At 41.3% G+C, this 23,890-nt stretch overlaps 1 protein-coding gene across 1 annotated transcript in view; it reads right to left on the reverse strand.

The window, feature by feature from the left end:
* The window catches only part of pappa2 (pappalysin 2), a 63,613-nt gene that overhangs the window by 24,658 nt on the left and 15,065 nt on the right, over positions 1-23,890 (reverse strand). The window contains exons 4-10 of the mRNA XM_071376399.1: positions 22,008-22,301; positions 21,436-21,628; positions 21,067-21,197; positions 9,933-10,115; positions 9,384-9,681; positions 5,736-5,864; positions 3,198-3,283 (exon numbers count right to left, since the gene is read on the reverse strand). Of these exons, the coding sequence (XP_071232500.1) occupies positions 3,198-3,283; positions 5,736-5,864; positions 9,384-9,681; positions 9,933-10,115; positions 21,067-21,197; positions 21,436-21,628; positions 22,008-22,301 (1,314 nt within the window). The remainder of the gene's footprint in view (positions 1-3,197; positions 3,284-5,735; positions 5,865-9,383; positions 9,682-9,932; positions 10,116-21,066; positions 21,198-21,435; positions 21,629-22,007; positions 22,302-23,890) is intronic.

The following is a 23,890-nucleotide window of genomic DNA, read 5'->3' on the forward strand; positions in this document are numbered from 1 at the left end:
ACTTTCAGGATAATACGAGTTGATGTTCATGCTTCAGATACATTGACATCATGATCCAGTCTTGTGTTGTAGGAGTTAACTTGTCAAGCATCAGAATACCCAAACATGGAAGCAAATATGTGCATGACTGAGTGAGAATGAGGCACTATCTTGAATGGTGCAATGATTCCATTTTATAAATTGCAATTTATAATCTGTTTTTTTGCCAAAGTTCTTTTCCTGCTAGTCATGCCTTTTATTCCCAAAGAAAATATAACACTTTCAGTCACGGCATCTCTGAACCTTCATGGAATAGATTCATTATTTCTCCCTTGACAAAACTGAGGGGGTGTTGACGTACTAGCTAAGTAATAGATTCCCAAGATATGCATCCCAAATGGCACCCTATTCACTTTATAATCCACTGCTTCATTTTTGTATTAATTATTATGTATATAATAATTTATCCTTGTCTTGTCTCCAAAATCATTGATGATGCTTGAGGTGATGAAACAATTTCCCAAGTTGGGATTTAAAGTAATACTCTACCCTACTCTACTCTGGTCAAAAGTAGTGCACTATGAAGAGAATAGGCTGTCATTTTGGACATACTCAAAATGTGTCCCTTCACTTACTTTGACAACTTGCTAAAATACAGTATGTGAGAATAAATCATGTAAATCCCATTGAATTATCTTAGTAACTCTGTAACCGTTAGGCCTACTTCCTTGTGATTTATATTGTGTTTCAAATGACACATTTTCTATTAAGAAAACACGTTTCTTTAACTAAGAGCATGATGATAAAGGAAGTGTACAAAAGAATCCCCCAGCATGGTGGATCAAATTATAGGCAACACCACAACTATGAGGTTGACATTTGCTGGTGTTACTGTGCAATGTCTACTTTTAGCATGCCAAGTCTCTGAATGAAAACCAGAGACAAGGCAGTGTCAGCTTGACAGCATTGTTTTGTTGTGGAAATCAAAACAAGCTAGCTGTAGTAAACTTACCTCAGGAAAGAAAAATATCCTTCACAATTCACATCTCTGGGTGAGTGTTGCTTTAGTCTTTGAGTTCATATGATTTTGTTTTGAATTATATTAGATTAATGTATGCATAATGCATAGTTTGGATAAATTGAGATGGTTAAGCGCAGAATGACTACAAATGACAGTATTTTGTTTATTTCATTAACCCGTTTTAAAGTGGTAGATCAGCTTTATATTGCAGATAGATTGTAGCTTCCATCAATGTAATTGTCTGCATTATTTCCAATCCACAATATATATTTTTAGTGAATATATATATATATATTTTATATCTTCTTTTATTATTTTCCCCTAACCCTACCACCCCTCCCCTAATTGGAGTAAACTAATGGACAACAACACTTAGGCTTCTACTTCCAGCTTATACATACCATATACTGTACATTTTACAGAAATAATGTATTTTACAATAGTTATCTTTTGTTTGTTTTTAATCCCATCCTTCAGCTACCCTCAACCCCTCCCATCAACAGTGCCTTCGGAAAGTATTCAGGCTGTTGACTTTTTCAAAATGTTGTTACGTTACAGCCTTATTCTAAAACGGATTAGATGAAAAAAAATACTCAGCAATCGACACACCCCATACCCCATAATGACAAAGCAAAAACAGTTTTTTTGATTTTTTTAGCAAATGTATTACAAATAAAAAACAGCTGGCCTCCCAAGTGGTGCAGCGGTCTAAGACACTGCATCGCAGTGCTAGAGGTGTCACTACAGACCTGGGTTCGATCCCAGGCTGTATCACAACCGGCCGTGATTGGCAGTACCATAGGGCGCGCATAATTGGCCCAACGTCGTCCGGGTAAGGGGAGGGTTTGGCCGGGGGGTGCTTTACTTAGCTCATCGCACTCTAGCGACTCCTTGTGGCGGGTCAGGCACCTGTAGGTGGATCTCGGGTTGTCAGTTGAACGGTGTATCCTCCGACACATTGGTGCAGCTGGCTTCCGGGTTATGCAGGCGGGAATTAAGAAGCGCAGTTTGGCGGTCATGTTTCGGAGGACACATGACACAATCTTAGCTTCCCGACCCCATTTGGGAAGTTGCAGCGATGAGACAAGATCAAAATTGGTCAAAAAAGGGGAATAAAATACAAAAAAACAAGAATACCTTATTTACATAAGTATTTAAACCCTCTGCTATGAGACTCGAAATTGAGCTCAGGTGCATCCTGTTTCCATTGATCATCCTTGAGATGTTTCTACAACTTGATTGGAGTCCACCTGTGGTAAATTCAATTGATTGGACATGATTTGGAAAGGCACACACCTGTCTATAAGGTCCCACAGTTGACAGTGCATGTCAGAACAAAAACCAAGCCATGAGGTCGAAGCAGTGGTGTAAAGTATTTTAAAGTACTAGTCGTTTTTTGGGGTATCTGTACTTTACTATTCATGTTTTTGAATATTCAACTTTTACATTTACTTCACTACATTCCTAAAGAAAATTATGTACTTTTTACTCCATACATTTTCCCTGATACCCAAAAGTACTCGTTACATTTTGAATGCTTAGCAGGACAGAACATTTTTCCAATTCACACACTTATAAAGAGAACATCCCTTGTCATCCCTATGGTGCCTGATCTGGTGGATTCACTAAACACATGTTTTGTTTGTAAATGACGTCTGAGTGTTGGAGTGTGCCCCTGGCTATCCGTAAATTTAAAAAACAAGAAAATTATGCTATCTGGTTTGCTTAATAAAATAAGGAATGTGAAATGATTTATACTTTTACTTTTGATACTTAAGTATATTTAAAACCAAATACTTTTAGACTTTTACTCAAGTAGTATTTTACTGGGTGACTTTCACTTTTACTTCAGTCATTAAGGTATCTTTACTTTTACTCAAGTATGAGATTTGGGTACTTTTTCCACCACTGGGTCGAAGGAATTGTCCGTAGAGCTCCGAGACTGGATTCTGTCGAGGCACAGAATCCAATCCAACTCCCTGTCAGTATATATGTTAGATAAAATAACAATTAATGTGTGTGATAAGTGATTACTCTTTACTTAGTTACTTAGTTACTTAAGTTGTGACCTGTCTCTGTTGCAAGACGTACTGTAATGAATACACCCCTGGTCTAGGTGAGTTTCTGTTGTGGTCATTCCACAGACTGTAGACTGAGACCAGGATTAGGAGAGTGCTCTTGTCTGTTCTTCACTCACCATTGCAGTTGAAGCCTGACTCCATGTGGCACTTCTTAGAGCAGCCATCACCATCCAACAGATTGCCATCGTCACAGTCCTCTGTCCTACAGACACAGAGACAGTAAGGATCAGTCATCTCCATAGTCCATACACTTTCATTACAAACACACATATCCTTTGATTTCACTACATTCTCCACTGAGAGAGACCAATAACTATGACCTATATGAGTATACTGTAGTTTGGCTTCACTTGCACACTTGATAATGTACTGTAGGCTCTGCCCTAATTTATATGTTCTCTGTTACCGGGAGTTGCATGGCAAGTGGTTCAGGAACACAAGGAGTGCACAAAGAACAATGCCCAAGGACTAGTCAGCCCTTCGCCCTCTGAGTGGCCAAAATGTATCTGTCTATTACAGTATTCAGAGGACTGACTAGTGAATATGATAGAAATCAAACATGGATACTATAGTATTATTCTATCTGAAAGTTGTTCACTGAGGATAACTCTGATGCTATCTATATGGATGTATTATATATGTGGTAACTTGTATCTGTACAGGGTGACCTCTGAATTACTCTATGCAAGAAGGTTTTATTGTCTTCCAGGAATTCTGTCTTATTTACGTTGGTCTCATACCCGACACAAGCCTTTCATTTCTGTGACACCCTGTGGAGATTGGGCCATGGTGGTCAGGTTACTCTGTAAACTTGGTTGGTCAATGGTGGTTGGTTTTGGGTTGAAAGGTTACACCTTCAGGTGTTATACATTTTATTACATGCCTTTGTTCTCTCTCATCCTGTACCAAGGCTTCCTGGGCTTCTAAGCCTCTGGCTTAATAGGCATCTCTTTGTTCATGCTTTGTCTTCTAAGTTAGGCTCAGAAGTATGCTTTCTAATGCTTGTTAATGCTTTGTAACTTAAGCTTTATGCCTTGTATGTGAATCCATTCATTGTAAAATGTTCATTTAAAATCCTCCTTTGATATAGACAATTTTATTTGTATTTGAAACTGTCCAGAGTAATGAAAGTGGACTTGTTTACCATGATTACAATATTGCTGTATATCAGTTAATAGTATTAATGAATGCATAATATTATGGCCATTTTCCTTCTACTGTTGGTGTGGTCTACAATGGATGACAGAAAAAATAACATATAGTGCCTTCAGAAAGTATTCAAACCCCTTGACTTTTCCGACATTTTGTTGTGTTACAGCCTGAATTTAAAATGGATGAAATTGAGATTTTTTTAATTACTGGCCTACACACAGTAGCCCGTAATGCCAAAGTGGAATTGTTTTTTGTTTTGAATTTTTACAGTTTTTTAATGAAAAGCTGAAATGTCTTGAGTCAATAAGTATTCAACACCTTTGTTATGGCAAGCTGAAATAACTTCAGGAGTAAAAATGTGCTTAACAAGTCACATAATAAGTTGCATGGACTCTGTGTGCAATAATAGAGTTTAACATGATTTTTGAATGACTACCTCATCTCTGTACCCCACACATACAATTATCTGTAAGGTTTCTCAGTCAAGCAGTGCATTTCAAACACAGATGTAACCACAAAGACCAGGGAGGTTTTCCAATGTGTCACAAAGAAGGGCACCTATTGGGAGATGGGTAAAAATAAAAGCAGACATTGAATATCTCTTTGAGCATCGGGAAGTTATTAATTACACTTTGGATGGTGTATCAATACACCCAGTCACTACAAAAATACAGGCTAATTTAGTTGCAGGAGAGGAAGGAAACCACTCAGGGATTTCACCATGAGGCCAATGGGGACTTTAAAACAGTTCCAGAGTTAAATGGCTGTGATAGGAGAAAACTGAGGATGGATAAAAACATTGTATTTACTCCACAATACTAACTTAATTGACAGAGTGAATGAAAGGAAGCCTGCACAGAATACAAATATTTCAAAACATGCATCTTGTTTGCAAAAAGGCACTAAAGCAATACTGCAAAAAATATGGGAAAGCAATTCACTTTTGTCCTGAATACAAAGTGTTATGTTTGGGAAAATCCAATACAACACATTACTGAACACCACTCTCCATATTTTCAAGCATAGTGGCGGCTCCATCATGTTATGTGTATGCTTGTAATCGTTAAGGACCGTGGAGTTTTTAAGGATAAAACAGAAACTGAATGGAGCTAAGCACAGGCAACATCCTAGAGGAAAACCTGATTTAGTCTGCTTTCCACCAGACACTGGGAGATGAATTAACCTTTCAGTAGGACAATAACCTAAAACACAACGCCAAATCTACACTGGAGTTGCTTACCAAGAAGACAGTGAATATTCCTGAGTGGCCGAGATACAGTTTTGACGTAAACCTAATTTTCAATACATTTGGAAAACTGTCTAAATAAATGTTTTCACTTTGTCATTATGGGGTATTGTGTGTCGATGGGTGAGATTTTTTATATTTTTTATCCATTTTAAATTCAGGCTGTAACACAAAAAAATGTGGAATAAGTCAAAGAGTATGAATACTTTCTCAAGGCACTTCATCTGGGATGTGAATACTGTGTAAACTGACTGACCCCTGGAGAAGTCCGTCACCGCAGTAGGCAGCTCCATGGGTGTAGAGGAGAGGTGGGGAGAGCTCACTGAGAAGACCGTCTGCTTCCACCTGAACTCTGTACAGGTACTCCATGTCCTTTTCAATATCACTGTATGAACACATCAAAACATGTAACATTCAAGTATAAACAGCTTTCTAACTGCATTTTTGTGTCATGGAATTGTATTCCTTTAGTTTTAAAGACATAATTGACATTTCAGATTATTTCCAGGTGGAATTGTTGCATAGAGATACAAATGACTAAACTAAACCGATAGCTATTATTGTCAAATAACCATTTTGAACAGCAAGATTATATGGAAACGACAGTGCACATAGATACACAATAAGAAACAGATTGTTCTTGTGTATCTGTGTCCAGAGTCACCTAGTCATCTAAGCTTGCTGTAGGAAGCCGTGACCTTAAACCTAAACAGGAGGTACGGTGGGTACAGTGATATCATACCTCCTGTCCCAGAGCTATTGATCTGTTTGAGTCAGCTCCAAACTATAAAAAGAGCCTACCTTTGATTTCCCGGCAGCCCTCCTAGATTACCATTGTCTCCGGCCAGCTGTAAAGAATGCCTACAAAAATGCACATCCTCTACTCTCTCAGACGTGTCTGATTTCCTCCCGCTACAAATTACCCTTATCAATTATGGATCAACTCTAAGAGCCCGCTCTATCCAGCATACCACCGGAGGAGCCTGTGTGTTTTTTTGAGGGCTTAGACTTAGGGTAGTTTTGGGAATGATACAATCAGTTATTAATGTACAAGTCAAATGTTTATGAGCCACTAGTTAGCAGAAACTAGGCTATGAGGGTCAGAGGAAAATAATACATCCTTGTCCATGGACTAACAACATAACTTTATCCTACACCTATTTCACACATACCCCAAAGGTGTTTTTTTTACTCCTAATAGACCAAAAACGAGAGTCAAATATTTAAGGATTAGGATATCAAGTGCAAAACCATCTTGTTTTGCCAGCTATACCTCTTGGTGGCAGTGTAGACTCACAGTCACAATTCTAAGCCTTTCTTTCATTTCTCTCCTGCAATGCACTCCACTTCTCTCTCTTTACCCCCTCCTCCAAATGACAGGCCTCTCACTTATCATATACTAACCATGATGAGCATACAGTACAGAGCCTTCAGCGAGAGGAAATGGCTGAGCAACAGCTCCAAAGAGCCACAGGTGTTTACTGTTTTTGCTGGTCAAATTTGGTTTATATTCCAGAGACTGCCTTCCCCCAAACACAACCTCTCTGCCCTCCTCTTCCCTCCACATAACTGAATTCCCCTTGGTTTTTACATATTTTTGCACTTACAGCCACTTGTGGAACTTTTAGAGATGAAACCAAATGTATTCCTCAATGTGACCTCTTAAGCACATCCACCTACTCCTGCAAGTGCTTGAAAAGCAACAATATCCCAGAAAGTGTTAGTGGAAAATTACAAAATCATTCACAAAAAAATGTGTATGACACTAATACCAAATACAAGCTGACTCTAATGAATAAAAGTAAGCTGGAACAGAATTTTAAAAATGTATATGACATGGGAAATATCTTAATGTTTAGCGGACTGACTTATGTTATGTGTAATGCAAAATTGGATGCAGATAATCAATTTAACACCTTTTCTCACTGCATGAGATTAAAATGGTTTGACGTACGCCGGAATCCTCTGAAAACTTTTAATTAAATAATGCCCTTGATGTTGATTTGTATCAGTGGCTAGTGCTAAAGGGAATGTTGAATACATTTGGTTCTGTGTTGCGAAAACTGTGCCACACCGAAATACTTGATAATGACACAAATCTCAGTTTCTGGGGCTACAGACGATTATGTATGGTCTTTGTAAGTGACATAAATTATACATTGATCGTGATTTTTTTTGTGTGTGTGTGTATTCTTAGGTCCACTTCTTGGAGCAGTGGTACATGACCTCAAAACAATACATCCGTGTCCACACAGGAGAAATTTCCAGACTAAGGTCAAAGTATGTGCGGCTACATACAGTAGTGTGCGGCTACATACAGTACAGTAGTTTGAACACACCTACTAATTCAAGTTTTTTGTTGTTGTTATTTTTACTATTTTATACATCGTAGAATAATAGTGACGACATCAAAACTATGAAATAACACATATTGAATCGTGTAGTAACCAAAAAAGTGTTAAACAAATCAAAATATATTTAATATTTGAGATTCTTCAAAGTAGCCACCATTTGCCTCGATGAAAGCTTTGGCTCTTGGTAATTCTCTCAACCAGCTTAACCTGGAATGCTTTTCCAACAGTCTTGAAGGAGTTCCCACATATGCTGAGCACTTGTTGGCTGCTTTTCCTTTACTCTGCTGTCAAACTCATCTCAAACCATCTCAATTGGGTGATTGTGGAGGCCAGGTCATCTGATGCAGCACTCCATCACTCTCCTTCTTGGTCAAATAGCCCTTACACAGCCTGGAGGTGTGTTGGGTCATTGTCTTGTTGAAAAACAAATTATAGTCCCACCAAGAGCAAACCAGATGGGATGGCGTATTGCTGCAGAATGCTGTGGTAGCCATGCTGGTTAAGTGTGCCTTGAATTCTAAATAAATCACTGACAGTGTCACCAGCAAAGCACCATCGCACCACCTCCTCCATGGGAACCACACATGCAGAGATCATCCGTTCACTTACTCTGCGTCTCACAAAGATACAGCGGTTGGAACCAAAAATCTCAAATTTGTACTCATCAGACCAAAGGACAGATTTCCACCGGTCTAATGTCCATTGCTCGTGTTTCTTGGTCCAAGCAAGTCTCTTCTTCTTCTTGGTGTTCTTTAGTGGTGGTTTCTTTGCAAGAATTCAACCATGAAGGCCTGATTCACGCAGTCTCCTCTGAACAGTTGATGCTGCAATGTGTCTGTTACTTGAACTCTGTGAAGCATTTATTTGGACTGCAATCTGAGATGTAGTTAACTCTAAAGAACTTATCCTCTGCAGCAAACGTAACTCTGGGTCTTCCATTCCTGTGGCGGTCCTCATGAGAGACAGTTTTATCATAGCCCTTGATGGTTTTTGCGACTGCACTTGAAGAAACTCTCAAAGTTCTTGAAATTTTTCAGCTTGACTGACCTTTATGTCCTAAAGTAATGATGGACTGTCATTTCTCTTTGGTTATTTGAGCTGTTCTTGCCATAATTTGGACTTCTTCTTTTACCAAATAGGGCTATCTTCTGTATACCACCCATACCTTGTCACAACACAACTGATTGGCTCAAATGCATTAAGGAAAGAAATTCCACAAATGAACTTTTAACAAGGCACACCTGTTAATTGAAATGCATTCCCAGTGACTACCTCATGAAGCTGGTTGAGAGAATACCAAGAGTGTGCAAAGTTGTGTTCAAGGCAAAGGGGTGCTACTTTGAAGAATCTCAAATATAAAATATATTTTAAATTGTTTAACACTTTTTTGGTTACTACATGATTCCATGTGTTATTTCATAGTTTTGATGTTTTCACTATTATTCTACAATGTAGAAAAATAGTAAAAATAAAGAAAAACCCTTGAATGAGTAGGTGTGTCCAAACTTTTGACTGGTACTCTATATCTGTCAATGTCAATATTACTGTACCTGTCTGTAAATGTAAGCAGAGTTTGCTGGACCAGATCGCCTGAAAACGGCGGTTGCCGGACAACTCGGTAGATCAGAGGCTGGCAACTGGAGCAGAGAGGATTATGGGGGCCAGAAGTAAGCAGAATAGCGTCAATCTCCATCTTCTCATCAAAGGTGCTCAGTTTGATAGCTGCCACCCTTTTTTCGGTGTGCACATGTAGGGTGAGGGGCACATCACAGAAGACGTGCTGTGGACCCATGTCTAGAGACTCGTCTGTGTCTGTTATTAGCTCGATGTTGGTAATCACCTGGTTATCTGTAGAGACAACATGGTGGATAATTATAAGCTGTATAATCAAGCAGTTCCAGAGTAGTGCACATGCTTGGCCATTTATTTATTCATAAATACCTAGGACAAATAACTGGTGTAACTTCACATTACCTGCTCAGATGAATAGCCAAAGCATTATCATTCAGGTAGACACAACGTGTGGCTTGTATTGTGGAGAGTTTCAGTAATGCTAAATGTACACTGTTGGAGACCACTAGAATGAATCCGGGACCCACCGGCTGAGATGTAGGTGACCCACACAGTGAGGCTGTCAGGGACCACAAGGTGGAGGAAGCGCAGCATCAGGACGCAACCCTCGGTTTCAGGGCAGGGAGACGTCACGTTGGCATCATACAGGCTGAGTTCTGGACTCCAGGCCTGTAGGCTGGGCTCGCAGGTCTGGTATACATCTGGAGGGCCTGTAAACGCACACGCACGCACGCACGCCCGCACGCCCCCACACACACACACACACACACACACACACACACACACACACACACACACACACACACACACACACACACACACACACACACACACACACACACACACACACACACACACACACACACACTGGTCTTACAATATATACACCTACTGTCAATGCGTCCCAAATGGCCCCCTATACCCTTTATATTGCACTACTTTTGACAAGGGTCCATAGGGGTCTGGTGAATATGGTGCCCTTTGGAATGCAACCAAAGAAAGGTAAAAGTGACAACAGATATAGCAGATAGGCCTACAACTTTTTTCTACATCTAAGCCTTCTCAACTCATGACATGCACAGTACCTTCCCACCCACACTGATAAAATGCAGAGAGCTAGAATTCATTGGTTTCAAAGGTAGGCACTCTGTTGTCTTTAATTAGTGCAGTATCTTTACTGAAGTTGTGAAATGATTTGAATCACTGAAAAACCATTACTGTACTATTATTAAAGAGGGCTAGTAGAGAGTACAAGCTATGTTCTGAGGGAGAATCATACAGTAGAGAGAGACTGGGAAAATCACATGACCTGGTTTTGGACTGGACTGGTATTTTCCTAACCACCCTCTAGAACACATACCCAGGTGCAACTTTACACAGGAAAGGAATCAATTTCTTAATTGGGACAGACAGGCTCACAAAACAATTTATAAAGCATGTTCATTTCCTGGTGGTAAAAGAGGAACAGGAGCAGGTCGTGTGTCTCAGCAGAGCACTGAAATAAACTGCCGAATGGAGAGGGATAGAGGGAGAGAGCCTGCAGCAGTAGCCCCAGCCAGCCAATGCCTGAGCGTCATCAGCTTCCCCAGCTTCTGCTATCTGCACCCAATGTGGCTCCTTCACATGTGTGGATTTGTACAGGGTAAACATCAGCACGCCAAGTCAAACCATAAAACTAAATTGGTCAGATAAACAGAGAAAGGCTTCAACACAGGCCCAGATTAATCACTGTATCAGATGTGGCAAACGGCTCCCACAGGAAAGCCTAGTAGGAAAGCCTAGTGCTTCAAGATCTTAGTGTATCATCCTTCCTACTTTCAGCAACTTAACCATGTCACTACTTTTCCCCTTTCTCAAGATGAAATAGACTCCCCAGGTCTGAAAATTAATGCTTGGGTTTCAGTGGAGGAACACATCAAAGGGAGGATATGTTTCTGTGAAAAGAATGATGTAGCCTAGATACAGTATTTTACCTGAAATAAATGTTCCTCTCGTCTGAGTGTGCCAGAGCGCAGAATAACTGATGAATTTACGAACGGTCAACACCGGTTGAATATGGCTGGTGTCAGTAAACGTCAGCAAAAAAGAGCAATTAAATTGTTGCCAGGAGCACAGTTACAACCACCAACACTTTGGATAACATGAAAACAGCTTAACCAGCTCTGCTAGGACGAGTAAAATGGTCAGAGTTTGGATGAGGGTTAAAGCTTAAGATGATTCTTATGGCATTGCACACGGTCAGTGTGAACTTTATTTTACTATTAATATTTTTGACAACTTTTACATTTACTTCACTACATTCCTAAAGAAAATTATTACTCCATACATTTTCCTGACACCCAAAAGTACTTGTTACATTTTGAATGCTTAGCAGGACAGAAAAATTGTCCAATTCACACACTTATCATGAGAACATCTCTTGTCATCCCTACTGCATCTGATCTGGTGGATTCACTAAACACATGCTTCGTTCATAAATGATGTCTGAGTGTTGGAGTGTGCCCCTGGCTATCTGTAAATGTCTGAGTGTTGGAGTGTGCCCCTGGCTATCTTTAAATGTCTGAGTGTTGGAGTGTGCCCCTGGCTATCTGTAAATGTCTGAGTGTTGGAGTGTGCCCCTGGCTATCTGTAAATGTCTGAGTGTTGGAGTGTGCCCCTGGCTATCTGTAAATGTCTGAGTGTTGGAGTGTGCCCCTGGCTATCTGTAAATGTCTGAGTGTTGGAGTGTGCCCCTGGCTATCTGTAAATTAATAAAACAAGAACATTGAGCTATCCGGTTTGCTTAATATAAGGAATGTCAAATGATTTATACTTTTACTTTTGATACTTAAGTATATTTAAAACCAAATACTTTTAGAATTTTTCAAATTTAGTCAGAAAGTGTTTTTCATTGCAAGTTAAAGCTTACTGTTAGCTAGCTAGCTAGCTGACGTTAGATGGCTGGTTCGCTGGCTAACATTACGTTTATGATCTGTGTGTAGTAATGTTATCGCAGAATGCCATTTCGCATGGCTAGTTATAGCCTAATGTTAGCTAGCTAACTAACTAATATTGAACCTAATTGGTTAACTTTAGCTAGCTTTGACAATCGGTTTGTATTGCTAGTGCTCTATGGATTAGGATTATGGTTCATTGTTTAGCTAGCATGTCTTAACAAAAGACTCCACTTCGCCAGATGATCACATGACCCATCAAGTTAGCCAGGTTTGTCTGACGGCGATTACGGCTATCTATTGTATAATAATGCCAAAATATTTGTATCTGGAATTTGTCTTTCAGCATCAGTAGAACACGCCTGACTGTCCTCCACCAGTCATATAAGGAGAATGGTCTAATGCCTCCCATCAAAAAGAGAGATGGCCCAAGCAAGCACAGGTTACACCTGAAGCATGAGGACTTGCAGCGAGTGGTGAACTTCATCAACAACTACGCAGAGGATAATGCAATATTATTACCAGGACACCACCCAGGACACAAACACTTTGGTGGAAAGCTGCTGCCATCCCATGTGACAAAAGCAGCAGTGTGGCATCTCTACAAGGAATCGATGACAACACTTGGTATGTAAAGCATAAACAACAGGTTTTGATTATTTAATTGACCTACAACATGATTGGCACTACTTTTACTGATCTTACATTATTTCTGTATTTTCCAGAGGTACGTGTAGTCGGGCTGTGTGTTATCATTTTAACTTCCAATTTCCAAGATGATGTTTCTGTATGCAGTGCTGCTGCTCTGCACATTTGTAGGTAAATGAAAGTTACCTGATAATGATTTATAAAAAAATTATATGATATATGATATATCTTAATGTTATATCTTAATGTTATTTTGTTGTTTGAAGGTGCACTATCCTTCTGACCCTATGCAGCCAGGTCCCATCTACTTTTTAACTCCTCGCAAGTGTGGCTTGTTTGGTGTCTGCTGTGAAGGAATACCATAACAAGTCAACTACTTGATTGATGAAGGCACGTCATCCAGCAAAGGCAGCAGCGCAGTCATCAACTACATGCACCATTTCTTCACCAACTACGGAGTTAGGGAAGCACTTGTGGCCCTGAATTGTGATAACTGCAGTGGCCAAAACAAGAACAAGTTTGTGCTCTGGTATTGTGCCTGGCAGACCACGCACAAGCTCCACCACAGTCTGGACCTTCACTTCCTGATCACAGGCCACACCAAGTTTGCCCACGGCTGGTGCTTTGGCCTCATCAAGCAGTGCTTCAGAAAGACCAGAGTGAACACTTTGTCTGAGATTGCTGATGTCGTGAAGGACAGCACTGTGACAGGGGTCAACATCCCAAAGCTAGAGGGCGCTGCTGCGCCTTCTTCACCACGCTGTCTGTGTGGGTGGACCAATTCAGTTTGTCCGTGATGTGTACGCCGAGGAACTTAAAACTTACTACCCTCTCCACTACTGTCCCGTCGATGTGGATAGGGGGGTGCTCCTTCTGCTGTTTCCTGAAGTCCACGATCATCTCCTTTGTTTTGTTGACGTTGAGTGTGAGGTTATTTTCCTGACACCACACTCCGAGGGCCCTCACCTCCTCCCAGTAGGCCGTCTCGTCGTTGTTGGTAATCAAGCCTACCACTGTAGTGTCGCCTGCAAACTTGATGATTGAGTTGGAGGCGTGCATGGCCACGCAGTCGTGGGTGAACAGGGAGTACAGGAGAGGGCTCAGAACGCACCCTTGTGGGGCCCCCGTGTTGAGGATCAGCGGGGTGGAGATGTTGTTACCTACCCTCACCACCTGGGGGCGGCCCGTCAGGAGGTCCAGTACCCAGTTGCACAGGGCGACAGACCCAGACCCAGAACAGCATTCTCACATAGGTATTCCTCTTGTCCAGATGGGTTAGGCCAGTGTGGTTGCGATTGCATCGTCTGTGGACCTATTGGGGTGGTAAGCAAATTGGAGTGGGTCTAGGGTGTCAGGTAGGGTGGAGGTGATATGGTCCTTGACTAGTCTCTCAAAGCACTTCATGATGATGGAAGTGAGTGCTACAGGGCGGTAGTCGTTTAGCTCAGTTACCTTAGCTTTCTTGGGAACATGAACAATGGTGGCCCTCTTGAAGCATGTGGGGACAGCAGCCTGGGATAAGGATTGATTGAATATGTCCGTAAACACACCAGTCAGCTGGTCTGTGCATGCTCTGAGGACGCGGCTGGGGATGCCGTCTGGGCCTGCAGCCTTGCGAGGATTAACACGTTTAAATGTTTTACTCACGTCGGCTGCAGTGAAGGAGAGTCCATAGGTTTTGGTAGCGGGCCGTGTCAGTGGCACTGTATTGTCCTCAAAGCGAGCAAAGAAGTTGTTTAGTCTGTCTGGGAGCAAGACATCCTGGTCCGCGACTGGGCTGGTTTTCTTTTTGTAATCTGTGATTGACTATAGACCCTGCCACATACCTCTTGTGTCTGCGGTTGAATTGCGACTCTACTTTGTCTCTATACTGACGCTTAGCTTGTTTGATTGCCTTGCGGAGGGAATAGCTACACTGTTTGTATTCGGTTATATTTCACCTTGCCCTGGTTAAAAGCAGTGGTTCGCGCTTTCAGTTTCGCGCGAATGCTGCCATTTGTATAATATGATATGCTACGTTTAACTGCTTTAGTATGAAATATTATGTTTGACTGCTTTAGTAGTATATTTCATGTTCAACTGCTTTAGTATGATATATTATGTTTGAATGCATTAGTATGATATGCTACGTTAGGTTAGGGCTATGGTTAGGGTTAAGAGTTAGGATAAATGGTTAAAGTTAGGATTAGGGGAAGGGTTAACTAACATGCTCAGTAATTGCAAAGTAGCTAAAAAGTAGTAAGTAGTTGCAAAGTTGCTAATTAGCTCAGATGCTAAAGTTGTCCATAATGAGATTTGAACAGACAACCTTTGGGTTGCTAGAAATTCACATTATACATTTACCCATCAATCCCGCCAGACCACCCTCCTTTAGTTTTTGCCTTAGGTAACCTACTGTCATACCAAACGTAACATATCATACTAATGGAGTAGCAAGGATTTTTGTAAAATATAATACGTTTTGCTCTAAGACTTGGCTGCTAATGTAAGGAGCGTTATAGCGCAACAAACTATTTTAAAGGTAATTTACGCGTGACCTGACATACGCAGCATTTACCATGAATGCGATCTCTGCATCTGGGAAAATGCCTTTAACAACCGCATTGTCGGCTGTATAGTATAACTAATCAACCTTATCCAGGCTGTATCACATCCGACCGTGATTGGGAGTCCCACAGGGCAGCGCACAATTGGTCCAGCATCGCCCAGGTTTGGCCGGAGTAGGCCGTCATTGTAAATAAGAATTTGCCTAGTTAAGGGAAGGAAACACAGTGACCTCGCTCTTCAACCAATGTGTATGAATTTAGGAGCAAACTGAAGTGAAGAAGAAATTCAGCAACTCTTGGAGAAAAGTTCAAGTTTATTGTTAAATGTAAAACCAATGTTTTTCGGCATTCAAAAGAGTTATACAGGTGAAAGCTATGATCCTTTATTGATCACCTGTTAAATCAACTTCAATCAGTGTAGATGAAGGGGAGGAGACAGGTTAAAGGATTTTTCAGCCTTTAGACAATTCAGACATGGATTGTGTATATCTGCCATTTAGAGGGTGAATGGGCAAGACAAAAGTTTTATGTGCCTTTGAACGGGATATGGTAGTAGGTGCCAGGCACACTGGTTTGAGTGTGTCAAGAACTTCAACCCTGCTGGGGTTTTCATGCTCAAAAGTGTCCTGTGTGTATTAAGAATTGTCCACCACTCAAAAGACATCCAGCCAACTTGACACAACTGTGGGAAGCTTTGGAGTCAATATGGGCTAGCATCCCTGTGGAACACTTTCAACACCTTGTAGAGGCCATGCTCTGTCAAATTGAGGGTGTTCTGAGGCAAAGGGGGTGCAACTCAATATGATGATGTTTTGTACACTCAGTGTACAAAAAGCCTCTTTAATTTTTTAATTTGTAAAACTTTTGTTTTCCTGTTCCAACAGAAGTTCTCAAGGCCCATGAATGAACTCCATGGCTTAAACATGGACAAGCAGGTAATAGAACTCTCTCCCATAAACTACACTACAGTACACAACAAAAGCCAACAGACTGTGTGTCTCCCCCAGAATTATAGATTCCACTCTTTTCTCCTGGCTAATGCTGTAATTGTATTTATCGTTATTAAAAGTAATGCATGGAGAGTTCTCACTAATCCGGACGCTTATAAGAAATCCTATGACAACCTCCGATGAGCCATCAAACAGGGAAAGCATCAAAACAGGACTAAGACAGAATCCTACTACGCCGGCTCTAATGCTCATCGGATGTGGCAGGGCTAGAAAACTATCAAACATTAGAAAGAAAAACCCAGCTGCGAGCTGCCCAGTGAAGCAAGCTTACCAGACAACCTAAATGCCTTCTATGCTGACTTTGAAGCATGAAACACTGAACCATGCATGAGAGAACCAGCAGTTCCAGATGACTGTGTGATCTCGCTCGCTCGGTAGCCGATGCGAATAGGACCTTTCATTAAGCAGGTTAACATTCACAAGGCTGCGGGGCAAGACTGATTACCAAGACGTGTTCTCAGAGCATACGCTGACCAGCTGGCGGGTGACTTCACTGACAATTTCAACCTCTGCCTAACCCAGTCCATAATACCTACAGTTGAAGTCGGAAGTTTACATACACCTTAGCCAAATACATTTAAACTCAGTTTTTCACAATTCCTGACATTTTATCCTAGTAACAATTCCCTATTTTAGGTCAGTCAGGATCACCACTTTATTTTAAGAATGTGAAATGTCGGAATAATAGTTTTTTATTTCAGCTTTTATTTCTTTCGTCACATTCCCAGTGGGTCAGAAGTTTGCCAACAGTCAATTAGTATTTGGTCGCATTGCCGTTAAATTGTTTAACTTGGGTCAAACATTTTGGGTAGCCTTCCACAAGCTTCCCACAATAAATTGGGTGAATTTTGGCCCATTCCTCCTGACAATTCTGGGGTAATTGAGTCAGTTTTTTAGACCTCCTTGCTCACACATGCTTTTTCAGTTCTGCCCACAAATCTTCTGTAGGATTGAGATCAGGGCTTTGTGATGGCCACTCCGATACCTTGACTTTGTTGTTCTTAAGCCATTTTGCCACAACTTTGGAAGTATGCTTGTGGTCATTGTCCAGTTGGAAGACCCATTTGCAACCAAGCTTTAACATCCTGACTGATGACTTGAGATGTTGCTTCAATATACCTACATAATTTTCCATCCTCGTGATGCCATCTATTTTGTGAAGTGCACCAGTCCCTCCTGCAGCAAAGCAGCCCCACAACATGATGCTGCCACCCCAGTGCTTCACGGTTGGGATGGTGTTCTTCGGCTTGCAAGCCTCCCCTTTTTCCTCCAAACATAACGATGGTCATTATGGCCAAACAGTTCTATTTTTGTTTCATCAGACCAGAGGACATTTTTCCAAAAAGTACAATCTTTGTCCCCATGTGCAGTTGCAAACCGTAGTCTGGCTTTCTTATGGCGGTTGTGGAGCAGTGGCTTTTTCCTTGCTGAGTGTTCTTTCAGATTATGTCAATATTTTAATGTGGATATAGATACTTTTGTACCTGTTTCCTCCAGCATCTTCACAAGGTCCTTTGCTGTTGTTCTGGGATTGATTTGCACTTTTCGCACCAAAGTACGTTCATCTCTAGGAGACAGAACGCGTCTGATTCCTGAGCGGTATGACGGCTGCGTGGTCCATATGGTGTTTATACTTGCGTACTATTGTTTGTACAGATGAATGTGATACCTTCAGACATTTGGAAATTGCTCCCAAGGTATGAACCAGACTTGTGGAGGTCTAAATTATTTTATATTTTTCTGAGGTCTTGGCTGATTTCTTTTCATTTTCCCATGATGTCAAGCAAAGAGGCACTGAGTGTGAAGGTAGGCCTTGAAGTACATCCACAGGTACACCTCCAATTGACTCAAATTATGTCAATTAGCCTGTCAGTAGCTTCTAAAGCCATGACATAATTTTCTGGAATTTTCCAAGCTGTTTAAAGGCACAGTCAACTTAGTGTATGTCAACTTCTGATCCACTGGAATTGTTATACAGTGGATTATAAGTTAAATAATCTGTCTGTAAACAATTGTTGGAAAAATTACTTGTGTCATGCACAAAGTAGAACTCCTAAAGAACTTGCCAAAACTATAGTTCGTTAACAACAAATGTGTGGAGTGGTTGAAAAACAAGTTTTAATGACTCCAGCCTAAGTGTATGTAAACTTCCGACTTCAACTACACATGTTTCAAGCAGACCACCATAGTCTCTGGGCACAAGAATGCCAAGGTAACCTGTCTAAATTACTATCGCCCCATAGCACTCACATCTGTAGCCATGAAAAGCTTTGAAATGCTGGTCATGGCTCACATCAATTCTATCATCCCAGACACCTGGACCCACTCCAATTCGCATCCCGCCCCAACAGATCCACAGATGACACAATCTCTATTGCATTCCAACTGTCCTCTCCCACCTGGACAAGAGGAACACCTATGTGAGAATACTGTTAATTGACTGCAGCTCAGCGTTCAACACCATAGTGCCTTCATAGCTCATCACTAAGCTCAGGACCCTGGGACTGAAAACCTCCCTCTGTAACTGGATCCTCCGGTCTTCCTGACCAGGCCGTCCCCAGTTGGTGAGGGTAGGCATCAACACATTCGCCACACTGACTCTAAACATGGGGGCATCTCAGGGGTGGGTGCGCCTCAGGGGTGGGTGCGCCTCAGGGGTGGGTGCTTAGTCCCCTCCTGTACTCCCTATTCACCTACAATTGCGTGGCCGCGCACAACTCCAACACCATGATTAAGTTTGCTGACGACACGACAGTGGTAGGCCTGACAATGGACCGCATATAGAGAGGAGGTTAGTGACCTGGCAGTGTGGTGCCAGGAAGACAACCTCTTCCTCAACATCAGCAAGAGCAAAGGAGCTGATTGTGGGCTAAAGGAAATGGAGGGGCCATGCACGCCCCCATCCACATCAACAGAGCTGTAGTGGAGGGGGTCGAGAGCCTCTAGTTCCTCGGTGTCCACATCACTAACGGATTTACATGGTCCACACACACCAACACAGTTGTGAAGAAGGCACGACAATGCCTCCTCTCTCAGGACGTTGAAAAGATATAGCATGGGCCCTCAGATCCTCATAAAGTTTTACATCTGCACCATTGAGAGCATCTTGACTGGATACATCACCGCTTGGTATGGGAACTGCATGGTATCCGACTGCAAGGCATGACAGAGGGTAGTGCGTACGGCCCAGTACATCACTGGGGCCGAGCTCCCTGCCATCCAGGACCTCTATACCAGGTGGTGTCAGAGGAAGGCCCTAAAAATTGTCAAAGACACCAGCTACCCAAGTCACAGACAGTTCTCTCTGCTACCGCATGGCAAGCATTACCGATGCACCAAGTCTGGAACCAACAGGACCCTGAACAGCTTATACCCCGAAGCCATAAGACTGCTAAATAATAACAAAATAGCTCCCTGGACTGTCTGCATTGACTCTCTTTGCATTAACTCTTTTAACTCATCACATATGCTGCTGCTACTGTTATCTATCATGTTTCCAAGTCACTTTACCACTACCTACAGTTTATATACTGTACATATTTACTTCAATTACCTCGTGCCCCTGCACATAGACTTGGTACAGGTACTCTGTGTATATAGCCAAGTTATCGTTACTCTTTGTGTATTTATTCCAAGTGTTAATATTTTCTATATTTTTCTCTCTGCATTGTTGGGAAGGGCCTGTAAGCAAACATTTCACTGTTAGTGTACACCTGTTGTTCATGAAGCATGTGCTAAATAACATTTGATTTAATTTGAACTTGATTTTGATTTCTCTGTCTCTTTTCAAAGCATAAATTCCATCTGAGAATTTCCAAATATTTTTGTAGAATTTTCTAAACGTTTTACACGTCATGTCAAAAGACTGGTCTTCTGTACACTCAAATAATCTTGATTGGGATAATAAGGAACTGGTACATGAAGCATAAGGTTTCAAAGCGCTACAGGATACATTGTTTTTATGACAGTTTAATGTTCCACAGCACCCAACATTACCAAAAGTTGACCCTGCCAAGCACCGTGTTTTTCTTATGGCTAAAACAAAATAAGTTATTTAGCCTGGCAAGTATCATTTAATGATTATCGTATTTTTCTCCAGACAGTCTTTATCCTTGCACGCACCTTACCCACAGGAGAACAGGGGACCCTCCTGGTAGAAAGGCAGAAACTAAACTGTAACTGAATGTTTTGTGTATGTTCAAAACGGACACTAAAATCAGTCATTTTTTTCAGACAATGAATACGTGTCTACTTTATTATGTGTTTGGGGTGTCAGAGACATGTCACTGAGTGTGCAATCTCTGAGACTTCTTTCCTAGACTGTTTACTAGTGGCCAATGTAATTATCATAGTATATGCCATTTATCAGACACTTTTATACAAAAGTATTTACAGAGGTGCATCTATACATTTTGTTATGGATGGCCACATCAGGAATTGAACCCACAACCCTGATGTTGCAAGTGGCATGTGCCACCAATCTGAGTCACACAGGCCCATGAGTGGCTAAAGAAAAATACTGACCAGTAGCCTCTTCAGGTGTCCAGTATCCGGAGGAGTCACAGACCCGTGGCGATGTGGCCTCATAGGCATACTGATGGAACACACCATCTGCCTCACAGTCCCTGCAGTTTACACTATCCACTGTAGGAGAACTGTCAATAGAGGTGCTCAAATGTAAGTATCAGAAAATATTTGAAATTGTCATGATCATTCATGAATATCTATGTCTGCATCCCAAATGGCACCCTATTCCCTTTATAGTGCACTATGGGCTCCCTATGGGCACTGGTTAAAAGTAGTGAGCTATATAGGGAATTGAAACCATTTGGGATGCATCCTATCTCATTATTGTTGATATGAGGAAAAAATGTAGCTACACAATTATTCTACCTTTGATGAAGTGGCCCTCTTACAGGTGGAAGCCAATGAATGGAGACCGAGTCTGAGCTCTGTCCAATCACCATGGGCTTGAGAGGGATGGGGGTGGGCCTTCTCCCTTTCAGCCAGTTCTCGTAGACTAGATCCATATAACAATGCATCCGAGCCACTTGATTTGGTGTGAAATGGTTGGTGCAGTTATCGTCTCAGGAGAAGAAGTGAAAGTAGAGTAGAGTCAATGTTCCCAGCGGAAATCATCATTAAACAGCCAAGAGAATCTTGATCACTCAAGTTTGATGTGGATGAATTATCAATACTATGCAATCCCTAGTCCAAATGCAATACACTTGGACGTAACTTAATACTGTATATACAGTAGACCTTTGTGGTCTTGCAGTAGGAATACAGCACCACAGCCTCATTCTAGGGATGCGTCCCAAACAGAAACCTATTCCTTTTATAGTGTACTACTTTTGACCAGGGCCCTTAGGGCCCAGGTCAGAAGTGGTGCACTATGAAGGGATGAACTGGGATGCAGCCTAGCTTATGTTGACAGCATTGCAGAGAGGTTACAGTAGACCTACCTGTGTAACTCATGTAGTTGTTGTACGGTGTGTCCTGGTAGAGCGTTATCCCACAGGTGTCGTTTACATGGCCAGGGTCATGGCAGGCCTTTGACTTTGGTGTAGGAGCCGTGTCTGCACATAAGTCTCCTGTCTCCATGGAGGGAGTAGTCTCCTGACAAGGGTCATCACAGGACTCCCGCTCACTGACCCCCTTGAAGACATGATACAGTCCAAAGATATGGCCCATCTCATGGATCATTGTGTTATTGTGTCCGACAGTGCCAAAGTAGGATGGATTGAGGACCATTCCACCTGTGGATAGGATCGGATGATATCGTTGTCATGTTACCACTCTAACAGAACTCAACAGGTGGCGAGATAGCTGAAATAATCTGCCTTTGTTGCTTCCTAAATAGCTAGGTGGTATTTCTTACAGCCCGTAAATAACTTCTATCCCAGACGATCTAGCTCCATGATCACAGTGGGACATTATTTTTTGGGGCGAAGATGAATCAGACACAATCTCTATTTATGTCTATTTCATTGACTGTGTCAATGTTTTTTGTGTGTTTCTTGACTAGCTAGTCAAGCTTGCCATCTCAAGCAAACAGTCAAACACATTTTGTCTGACAAGCTTCTGAATAATACCATTTTAACACTTGGTTTTATAACCAACTAATGTCATAAAAACCTTAAACGATGTGACATTTATAACCACTTAGACATGAGGCAACCCGTCAGCAGTTTTAACTCAGCATGTAAGAAACAAGTATAGTGCTTTCCCCAGAAATAATTTGCATAATTTCTTATGATGTAATTTATGGAATATGGAAGCAGTGGTTATTGCTCATTATTAACTTTAAGAGCTGGAATAGAATACAAATGCTATTTGTTTTCTAATTAGAAACACTATTCAATTTGTGAGGACTTCCGCTGGGCCCGTTGAGACAACTTCACTTTAATAGCACATTTATAGCCTGTAAATATTGACAGATGTATTTCAGGGTTCTGCTTCAACATTCACTTCGGTGGAGAATATTTTCTGGTACAATCGAAGTTAATTGGTAGAGGATCCTCTTGTCAGATGAAGACTTCTGATAGGACTCATTAAAAAGGTTATCATGGTTTGTCCTCAGACATAAATCATCAGGTCTGGGTAAACATACAGTGGCCTTGACATGATTGACACCCTGATAAAGATGAGCAAAAGTGACTTTACAAAATAAATAATTCAAATACTGAGCTATATTATATGCAAAACAAATTGGGAAATGATTTTATACTAATACATACTAATGTGGACCATGCTCAGAGAATGAGATGTTGTTCAATAAGTAATACTTTTTTCTCAAAATGATTGACACCCCTGTTTTCAATGCCTTTCAATAACTCACCTTGGATTTGAAACTTTGATCTTATGGGGCTATTTTGCTTCCACTGGTCCTGGAGCCAAGGTCAACGGCATCATGAGCTTTACCCAGTACCAGGACATTTAAACCAAAAACCTGGTTGCCTCTGCCAGGAGGCTGAAACATGGCCGTAAGTGGATCTTCCAGCAAGACAATAACCCACATCAAAATACACAAATAAATGGTTAATTGGTAAAAAAATAAAATAATGAATCTACATTTTGCAATGGCCATCTCAGTCTCTGTACTTGATACCCATTGAAAACATGTGCTTTGAATTGAAGAGGGCAGTCCATAAGTGCTGACAAAGGATATCAAGGATATGGAAGGATTCGGTATGGAGGAATAGTCTAAGATCCCTCCCACTGTGTTCTCCAACTCATAAAACATTTTAGAACAAGGCTCAGTGCCCTTATTCTCACAAGGTATTGAGGTATTGAAGGGAATTCATTTTATGATTTTGAACCCTACCTTTTTGAGAGAAAAAAGTAT

The sequence above is a fragment of the Salvelinus alpinus genome, chromosome 30 (genome assembly GCF_045679555.1).
Source record: "Salvelinus alpinus chromosome 30, SLU_Salpinus.1, whole genome shotgun sequence".
Classification (NCBI taxonomy): Eukaryota; Metazoa; Chordata; class Actinopteri; order Salmoniformes; family Salmonidae; genus Salvelinus; species Salvelinus alpinus.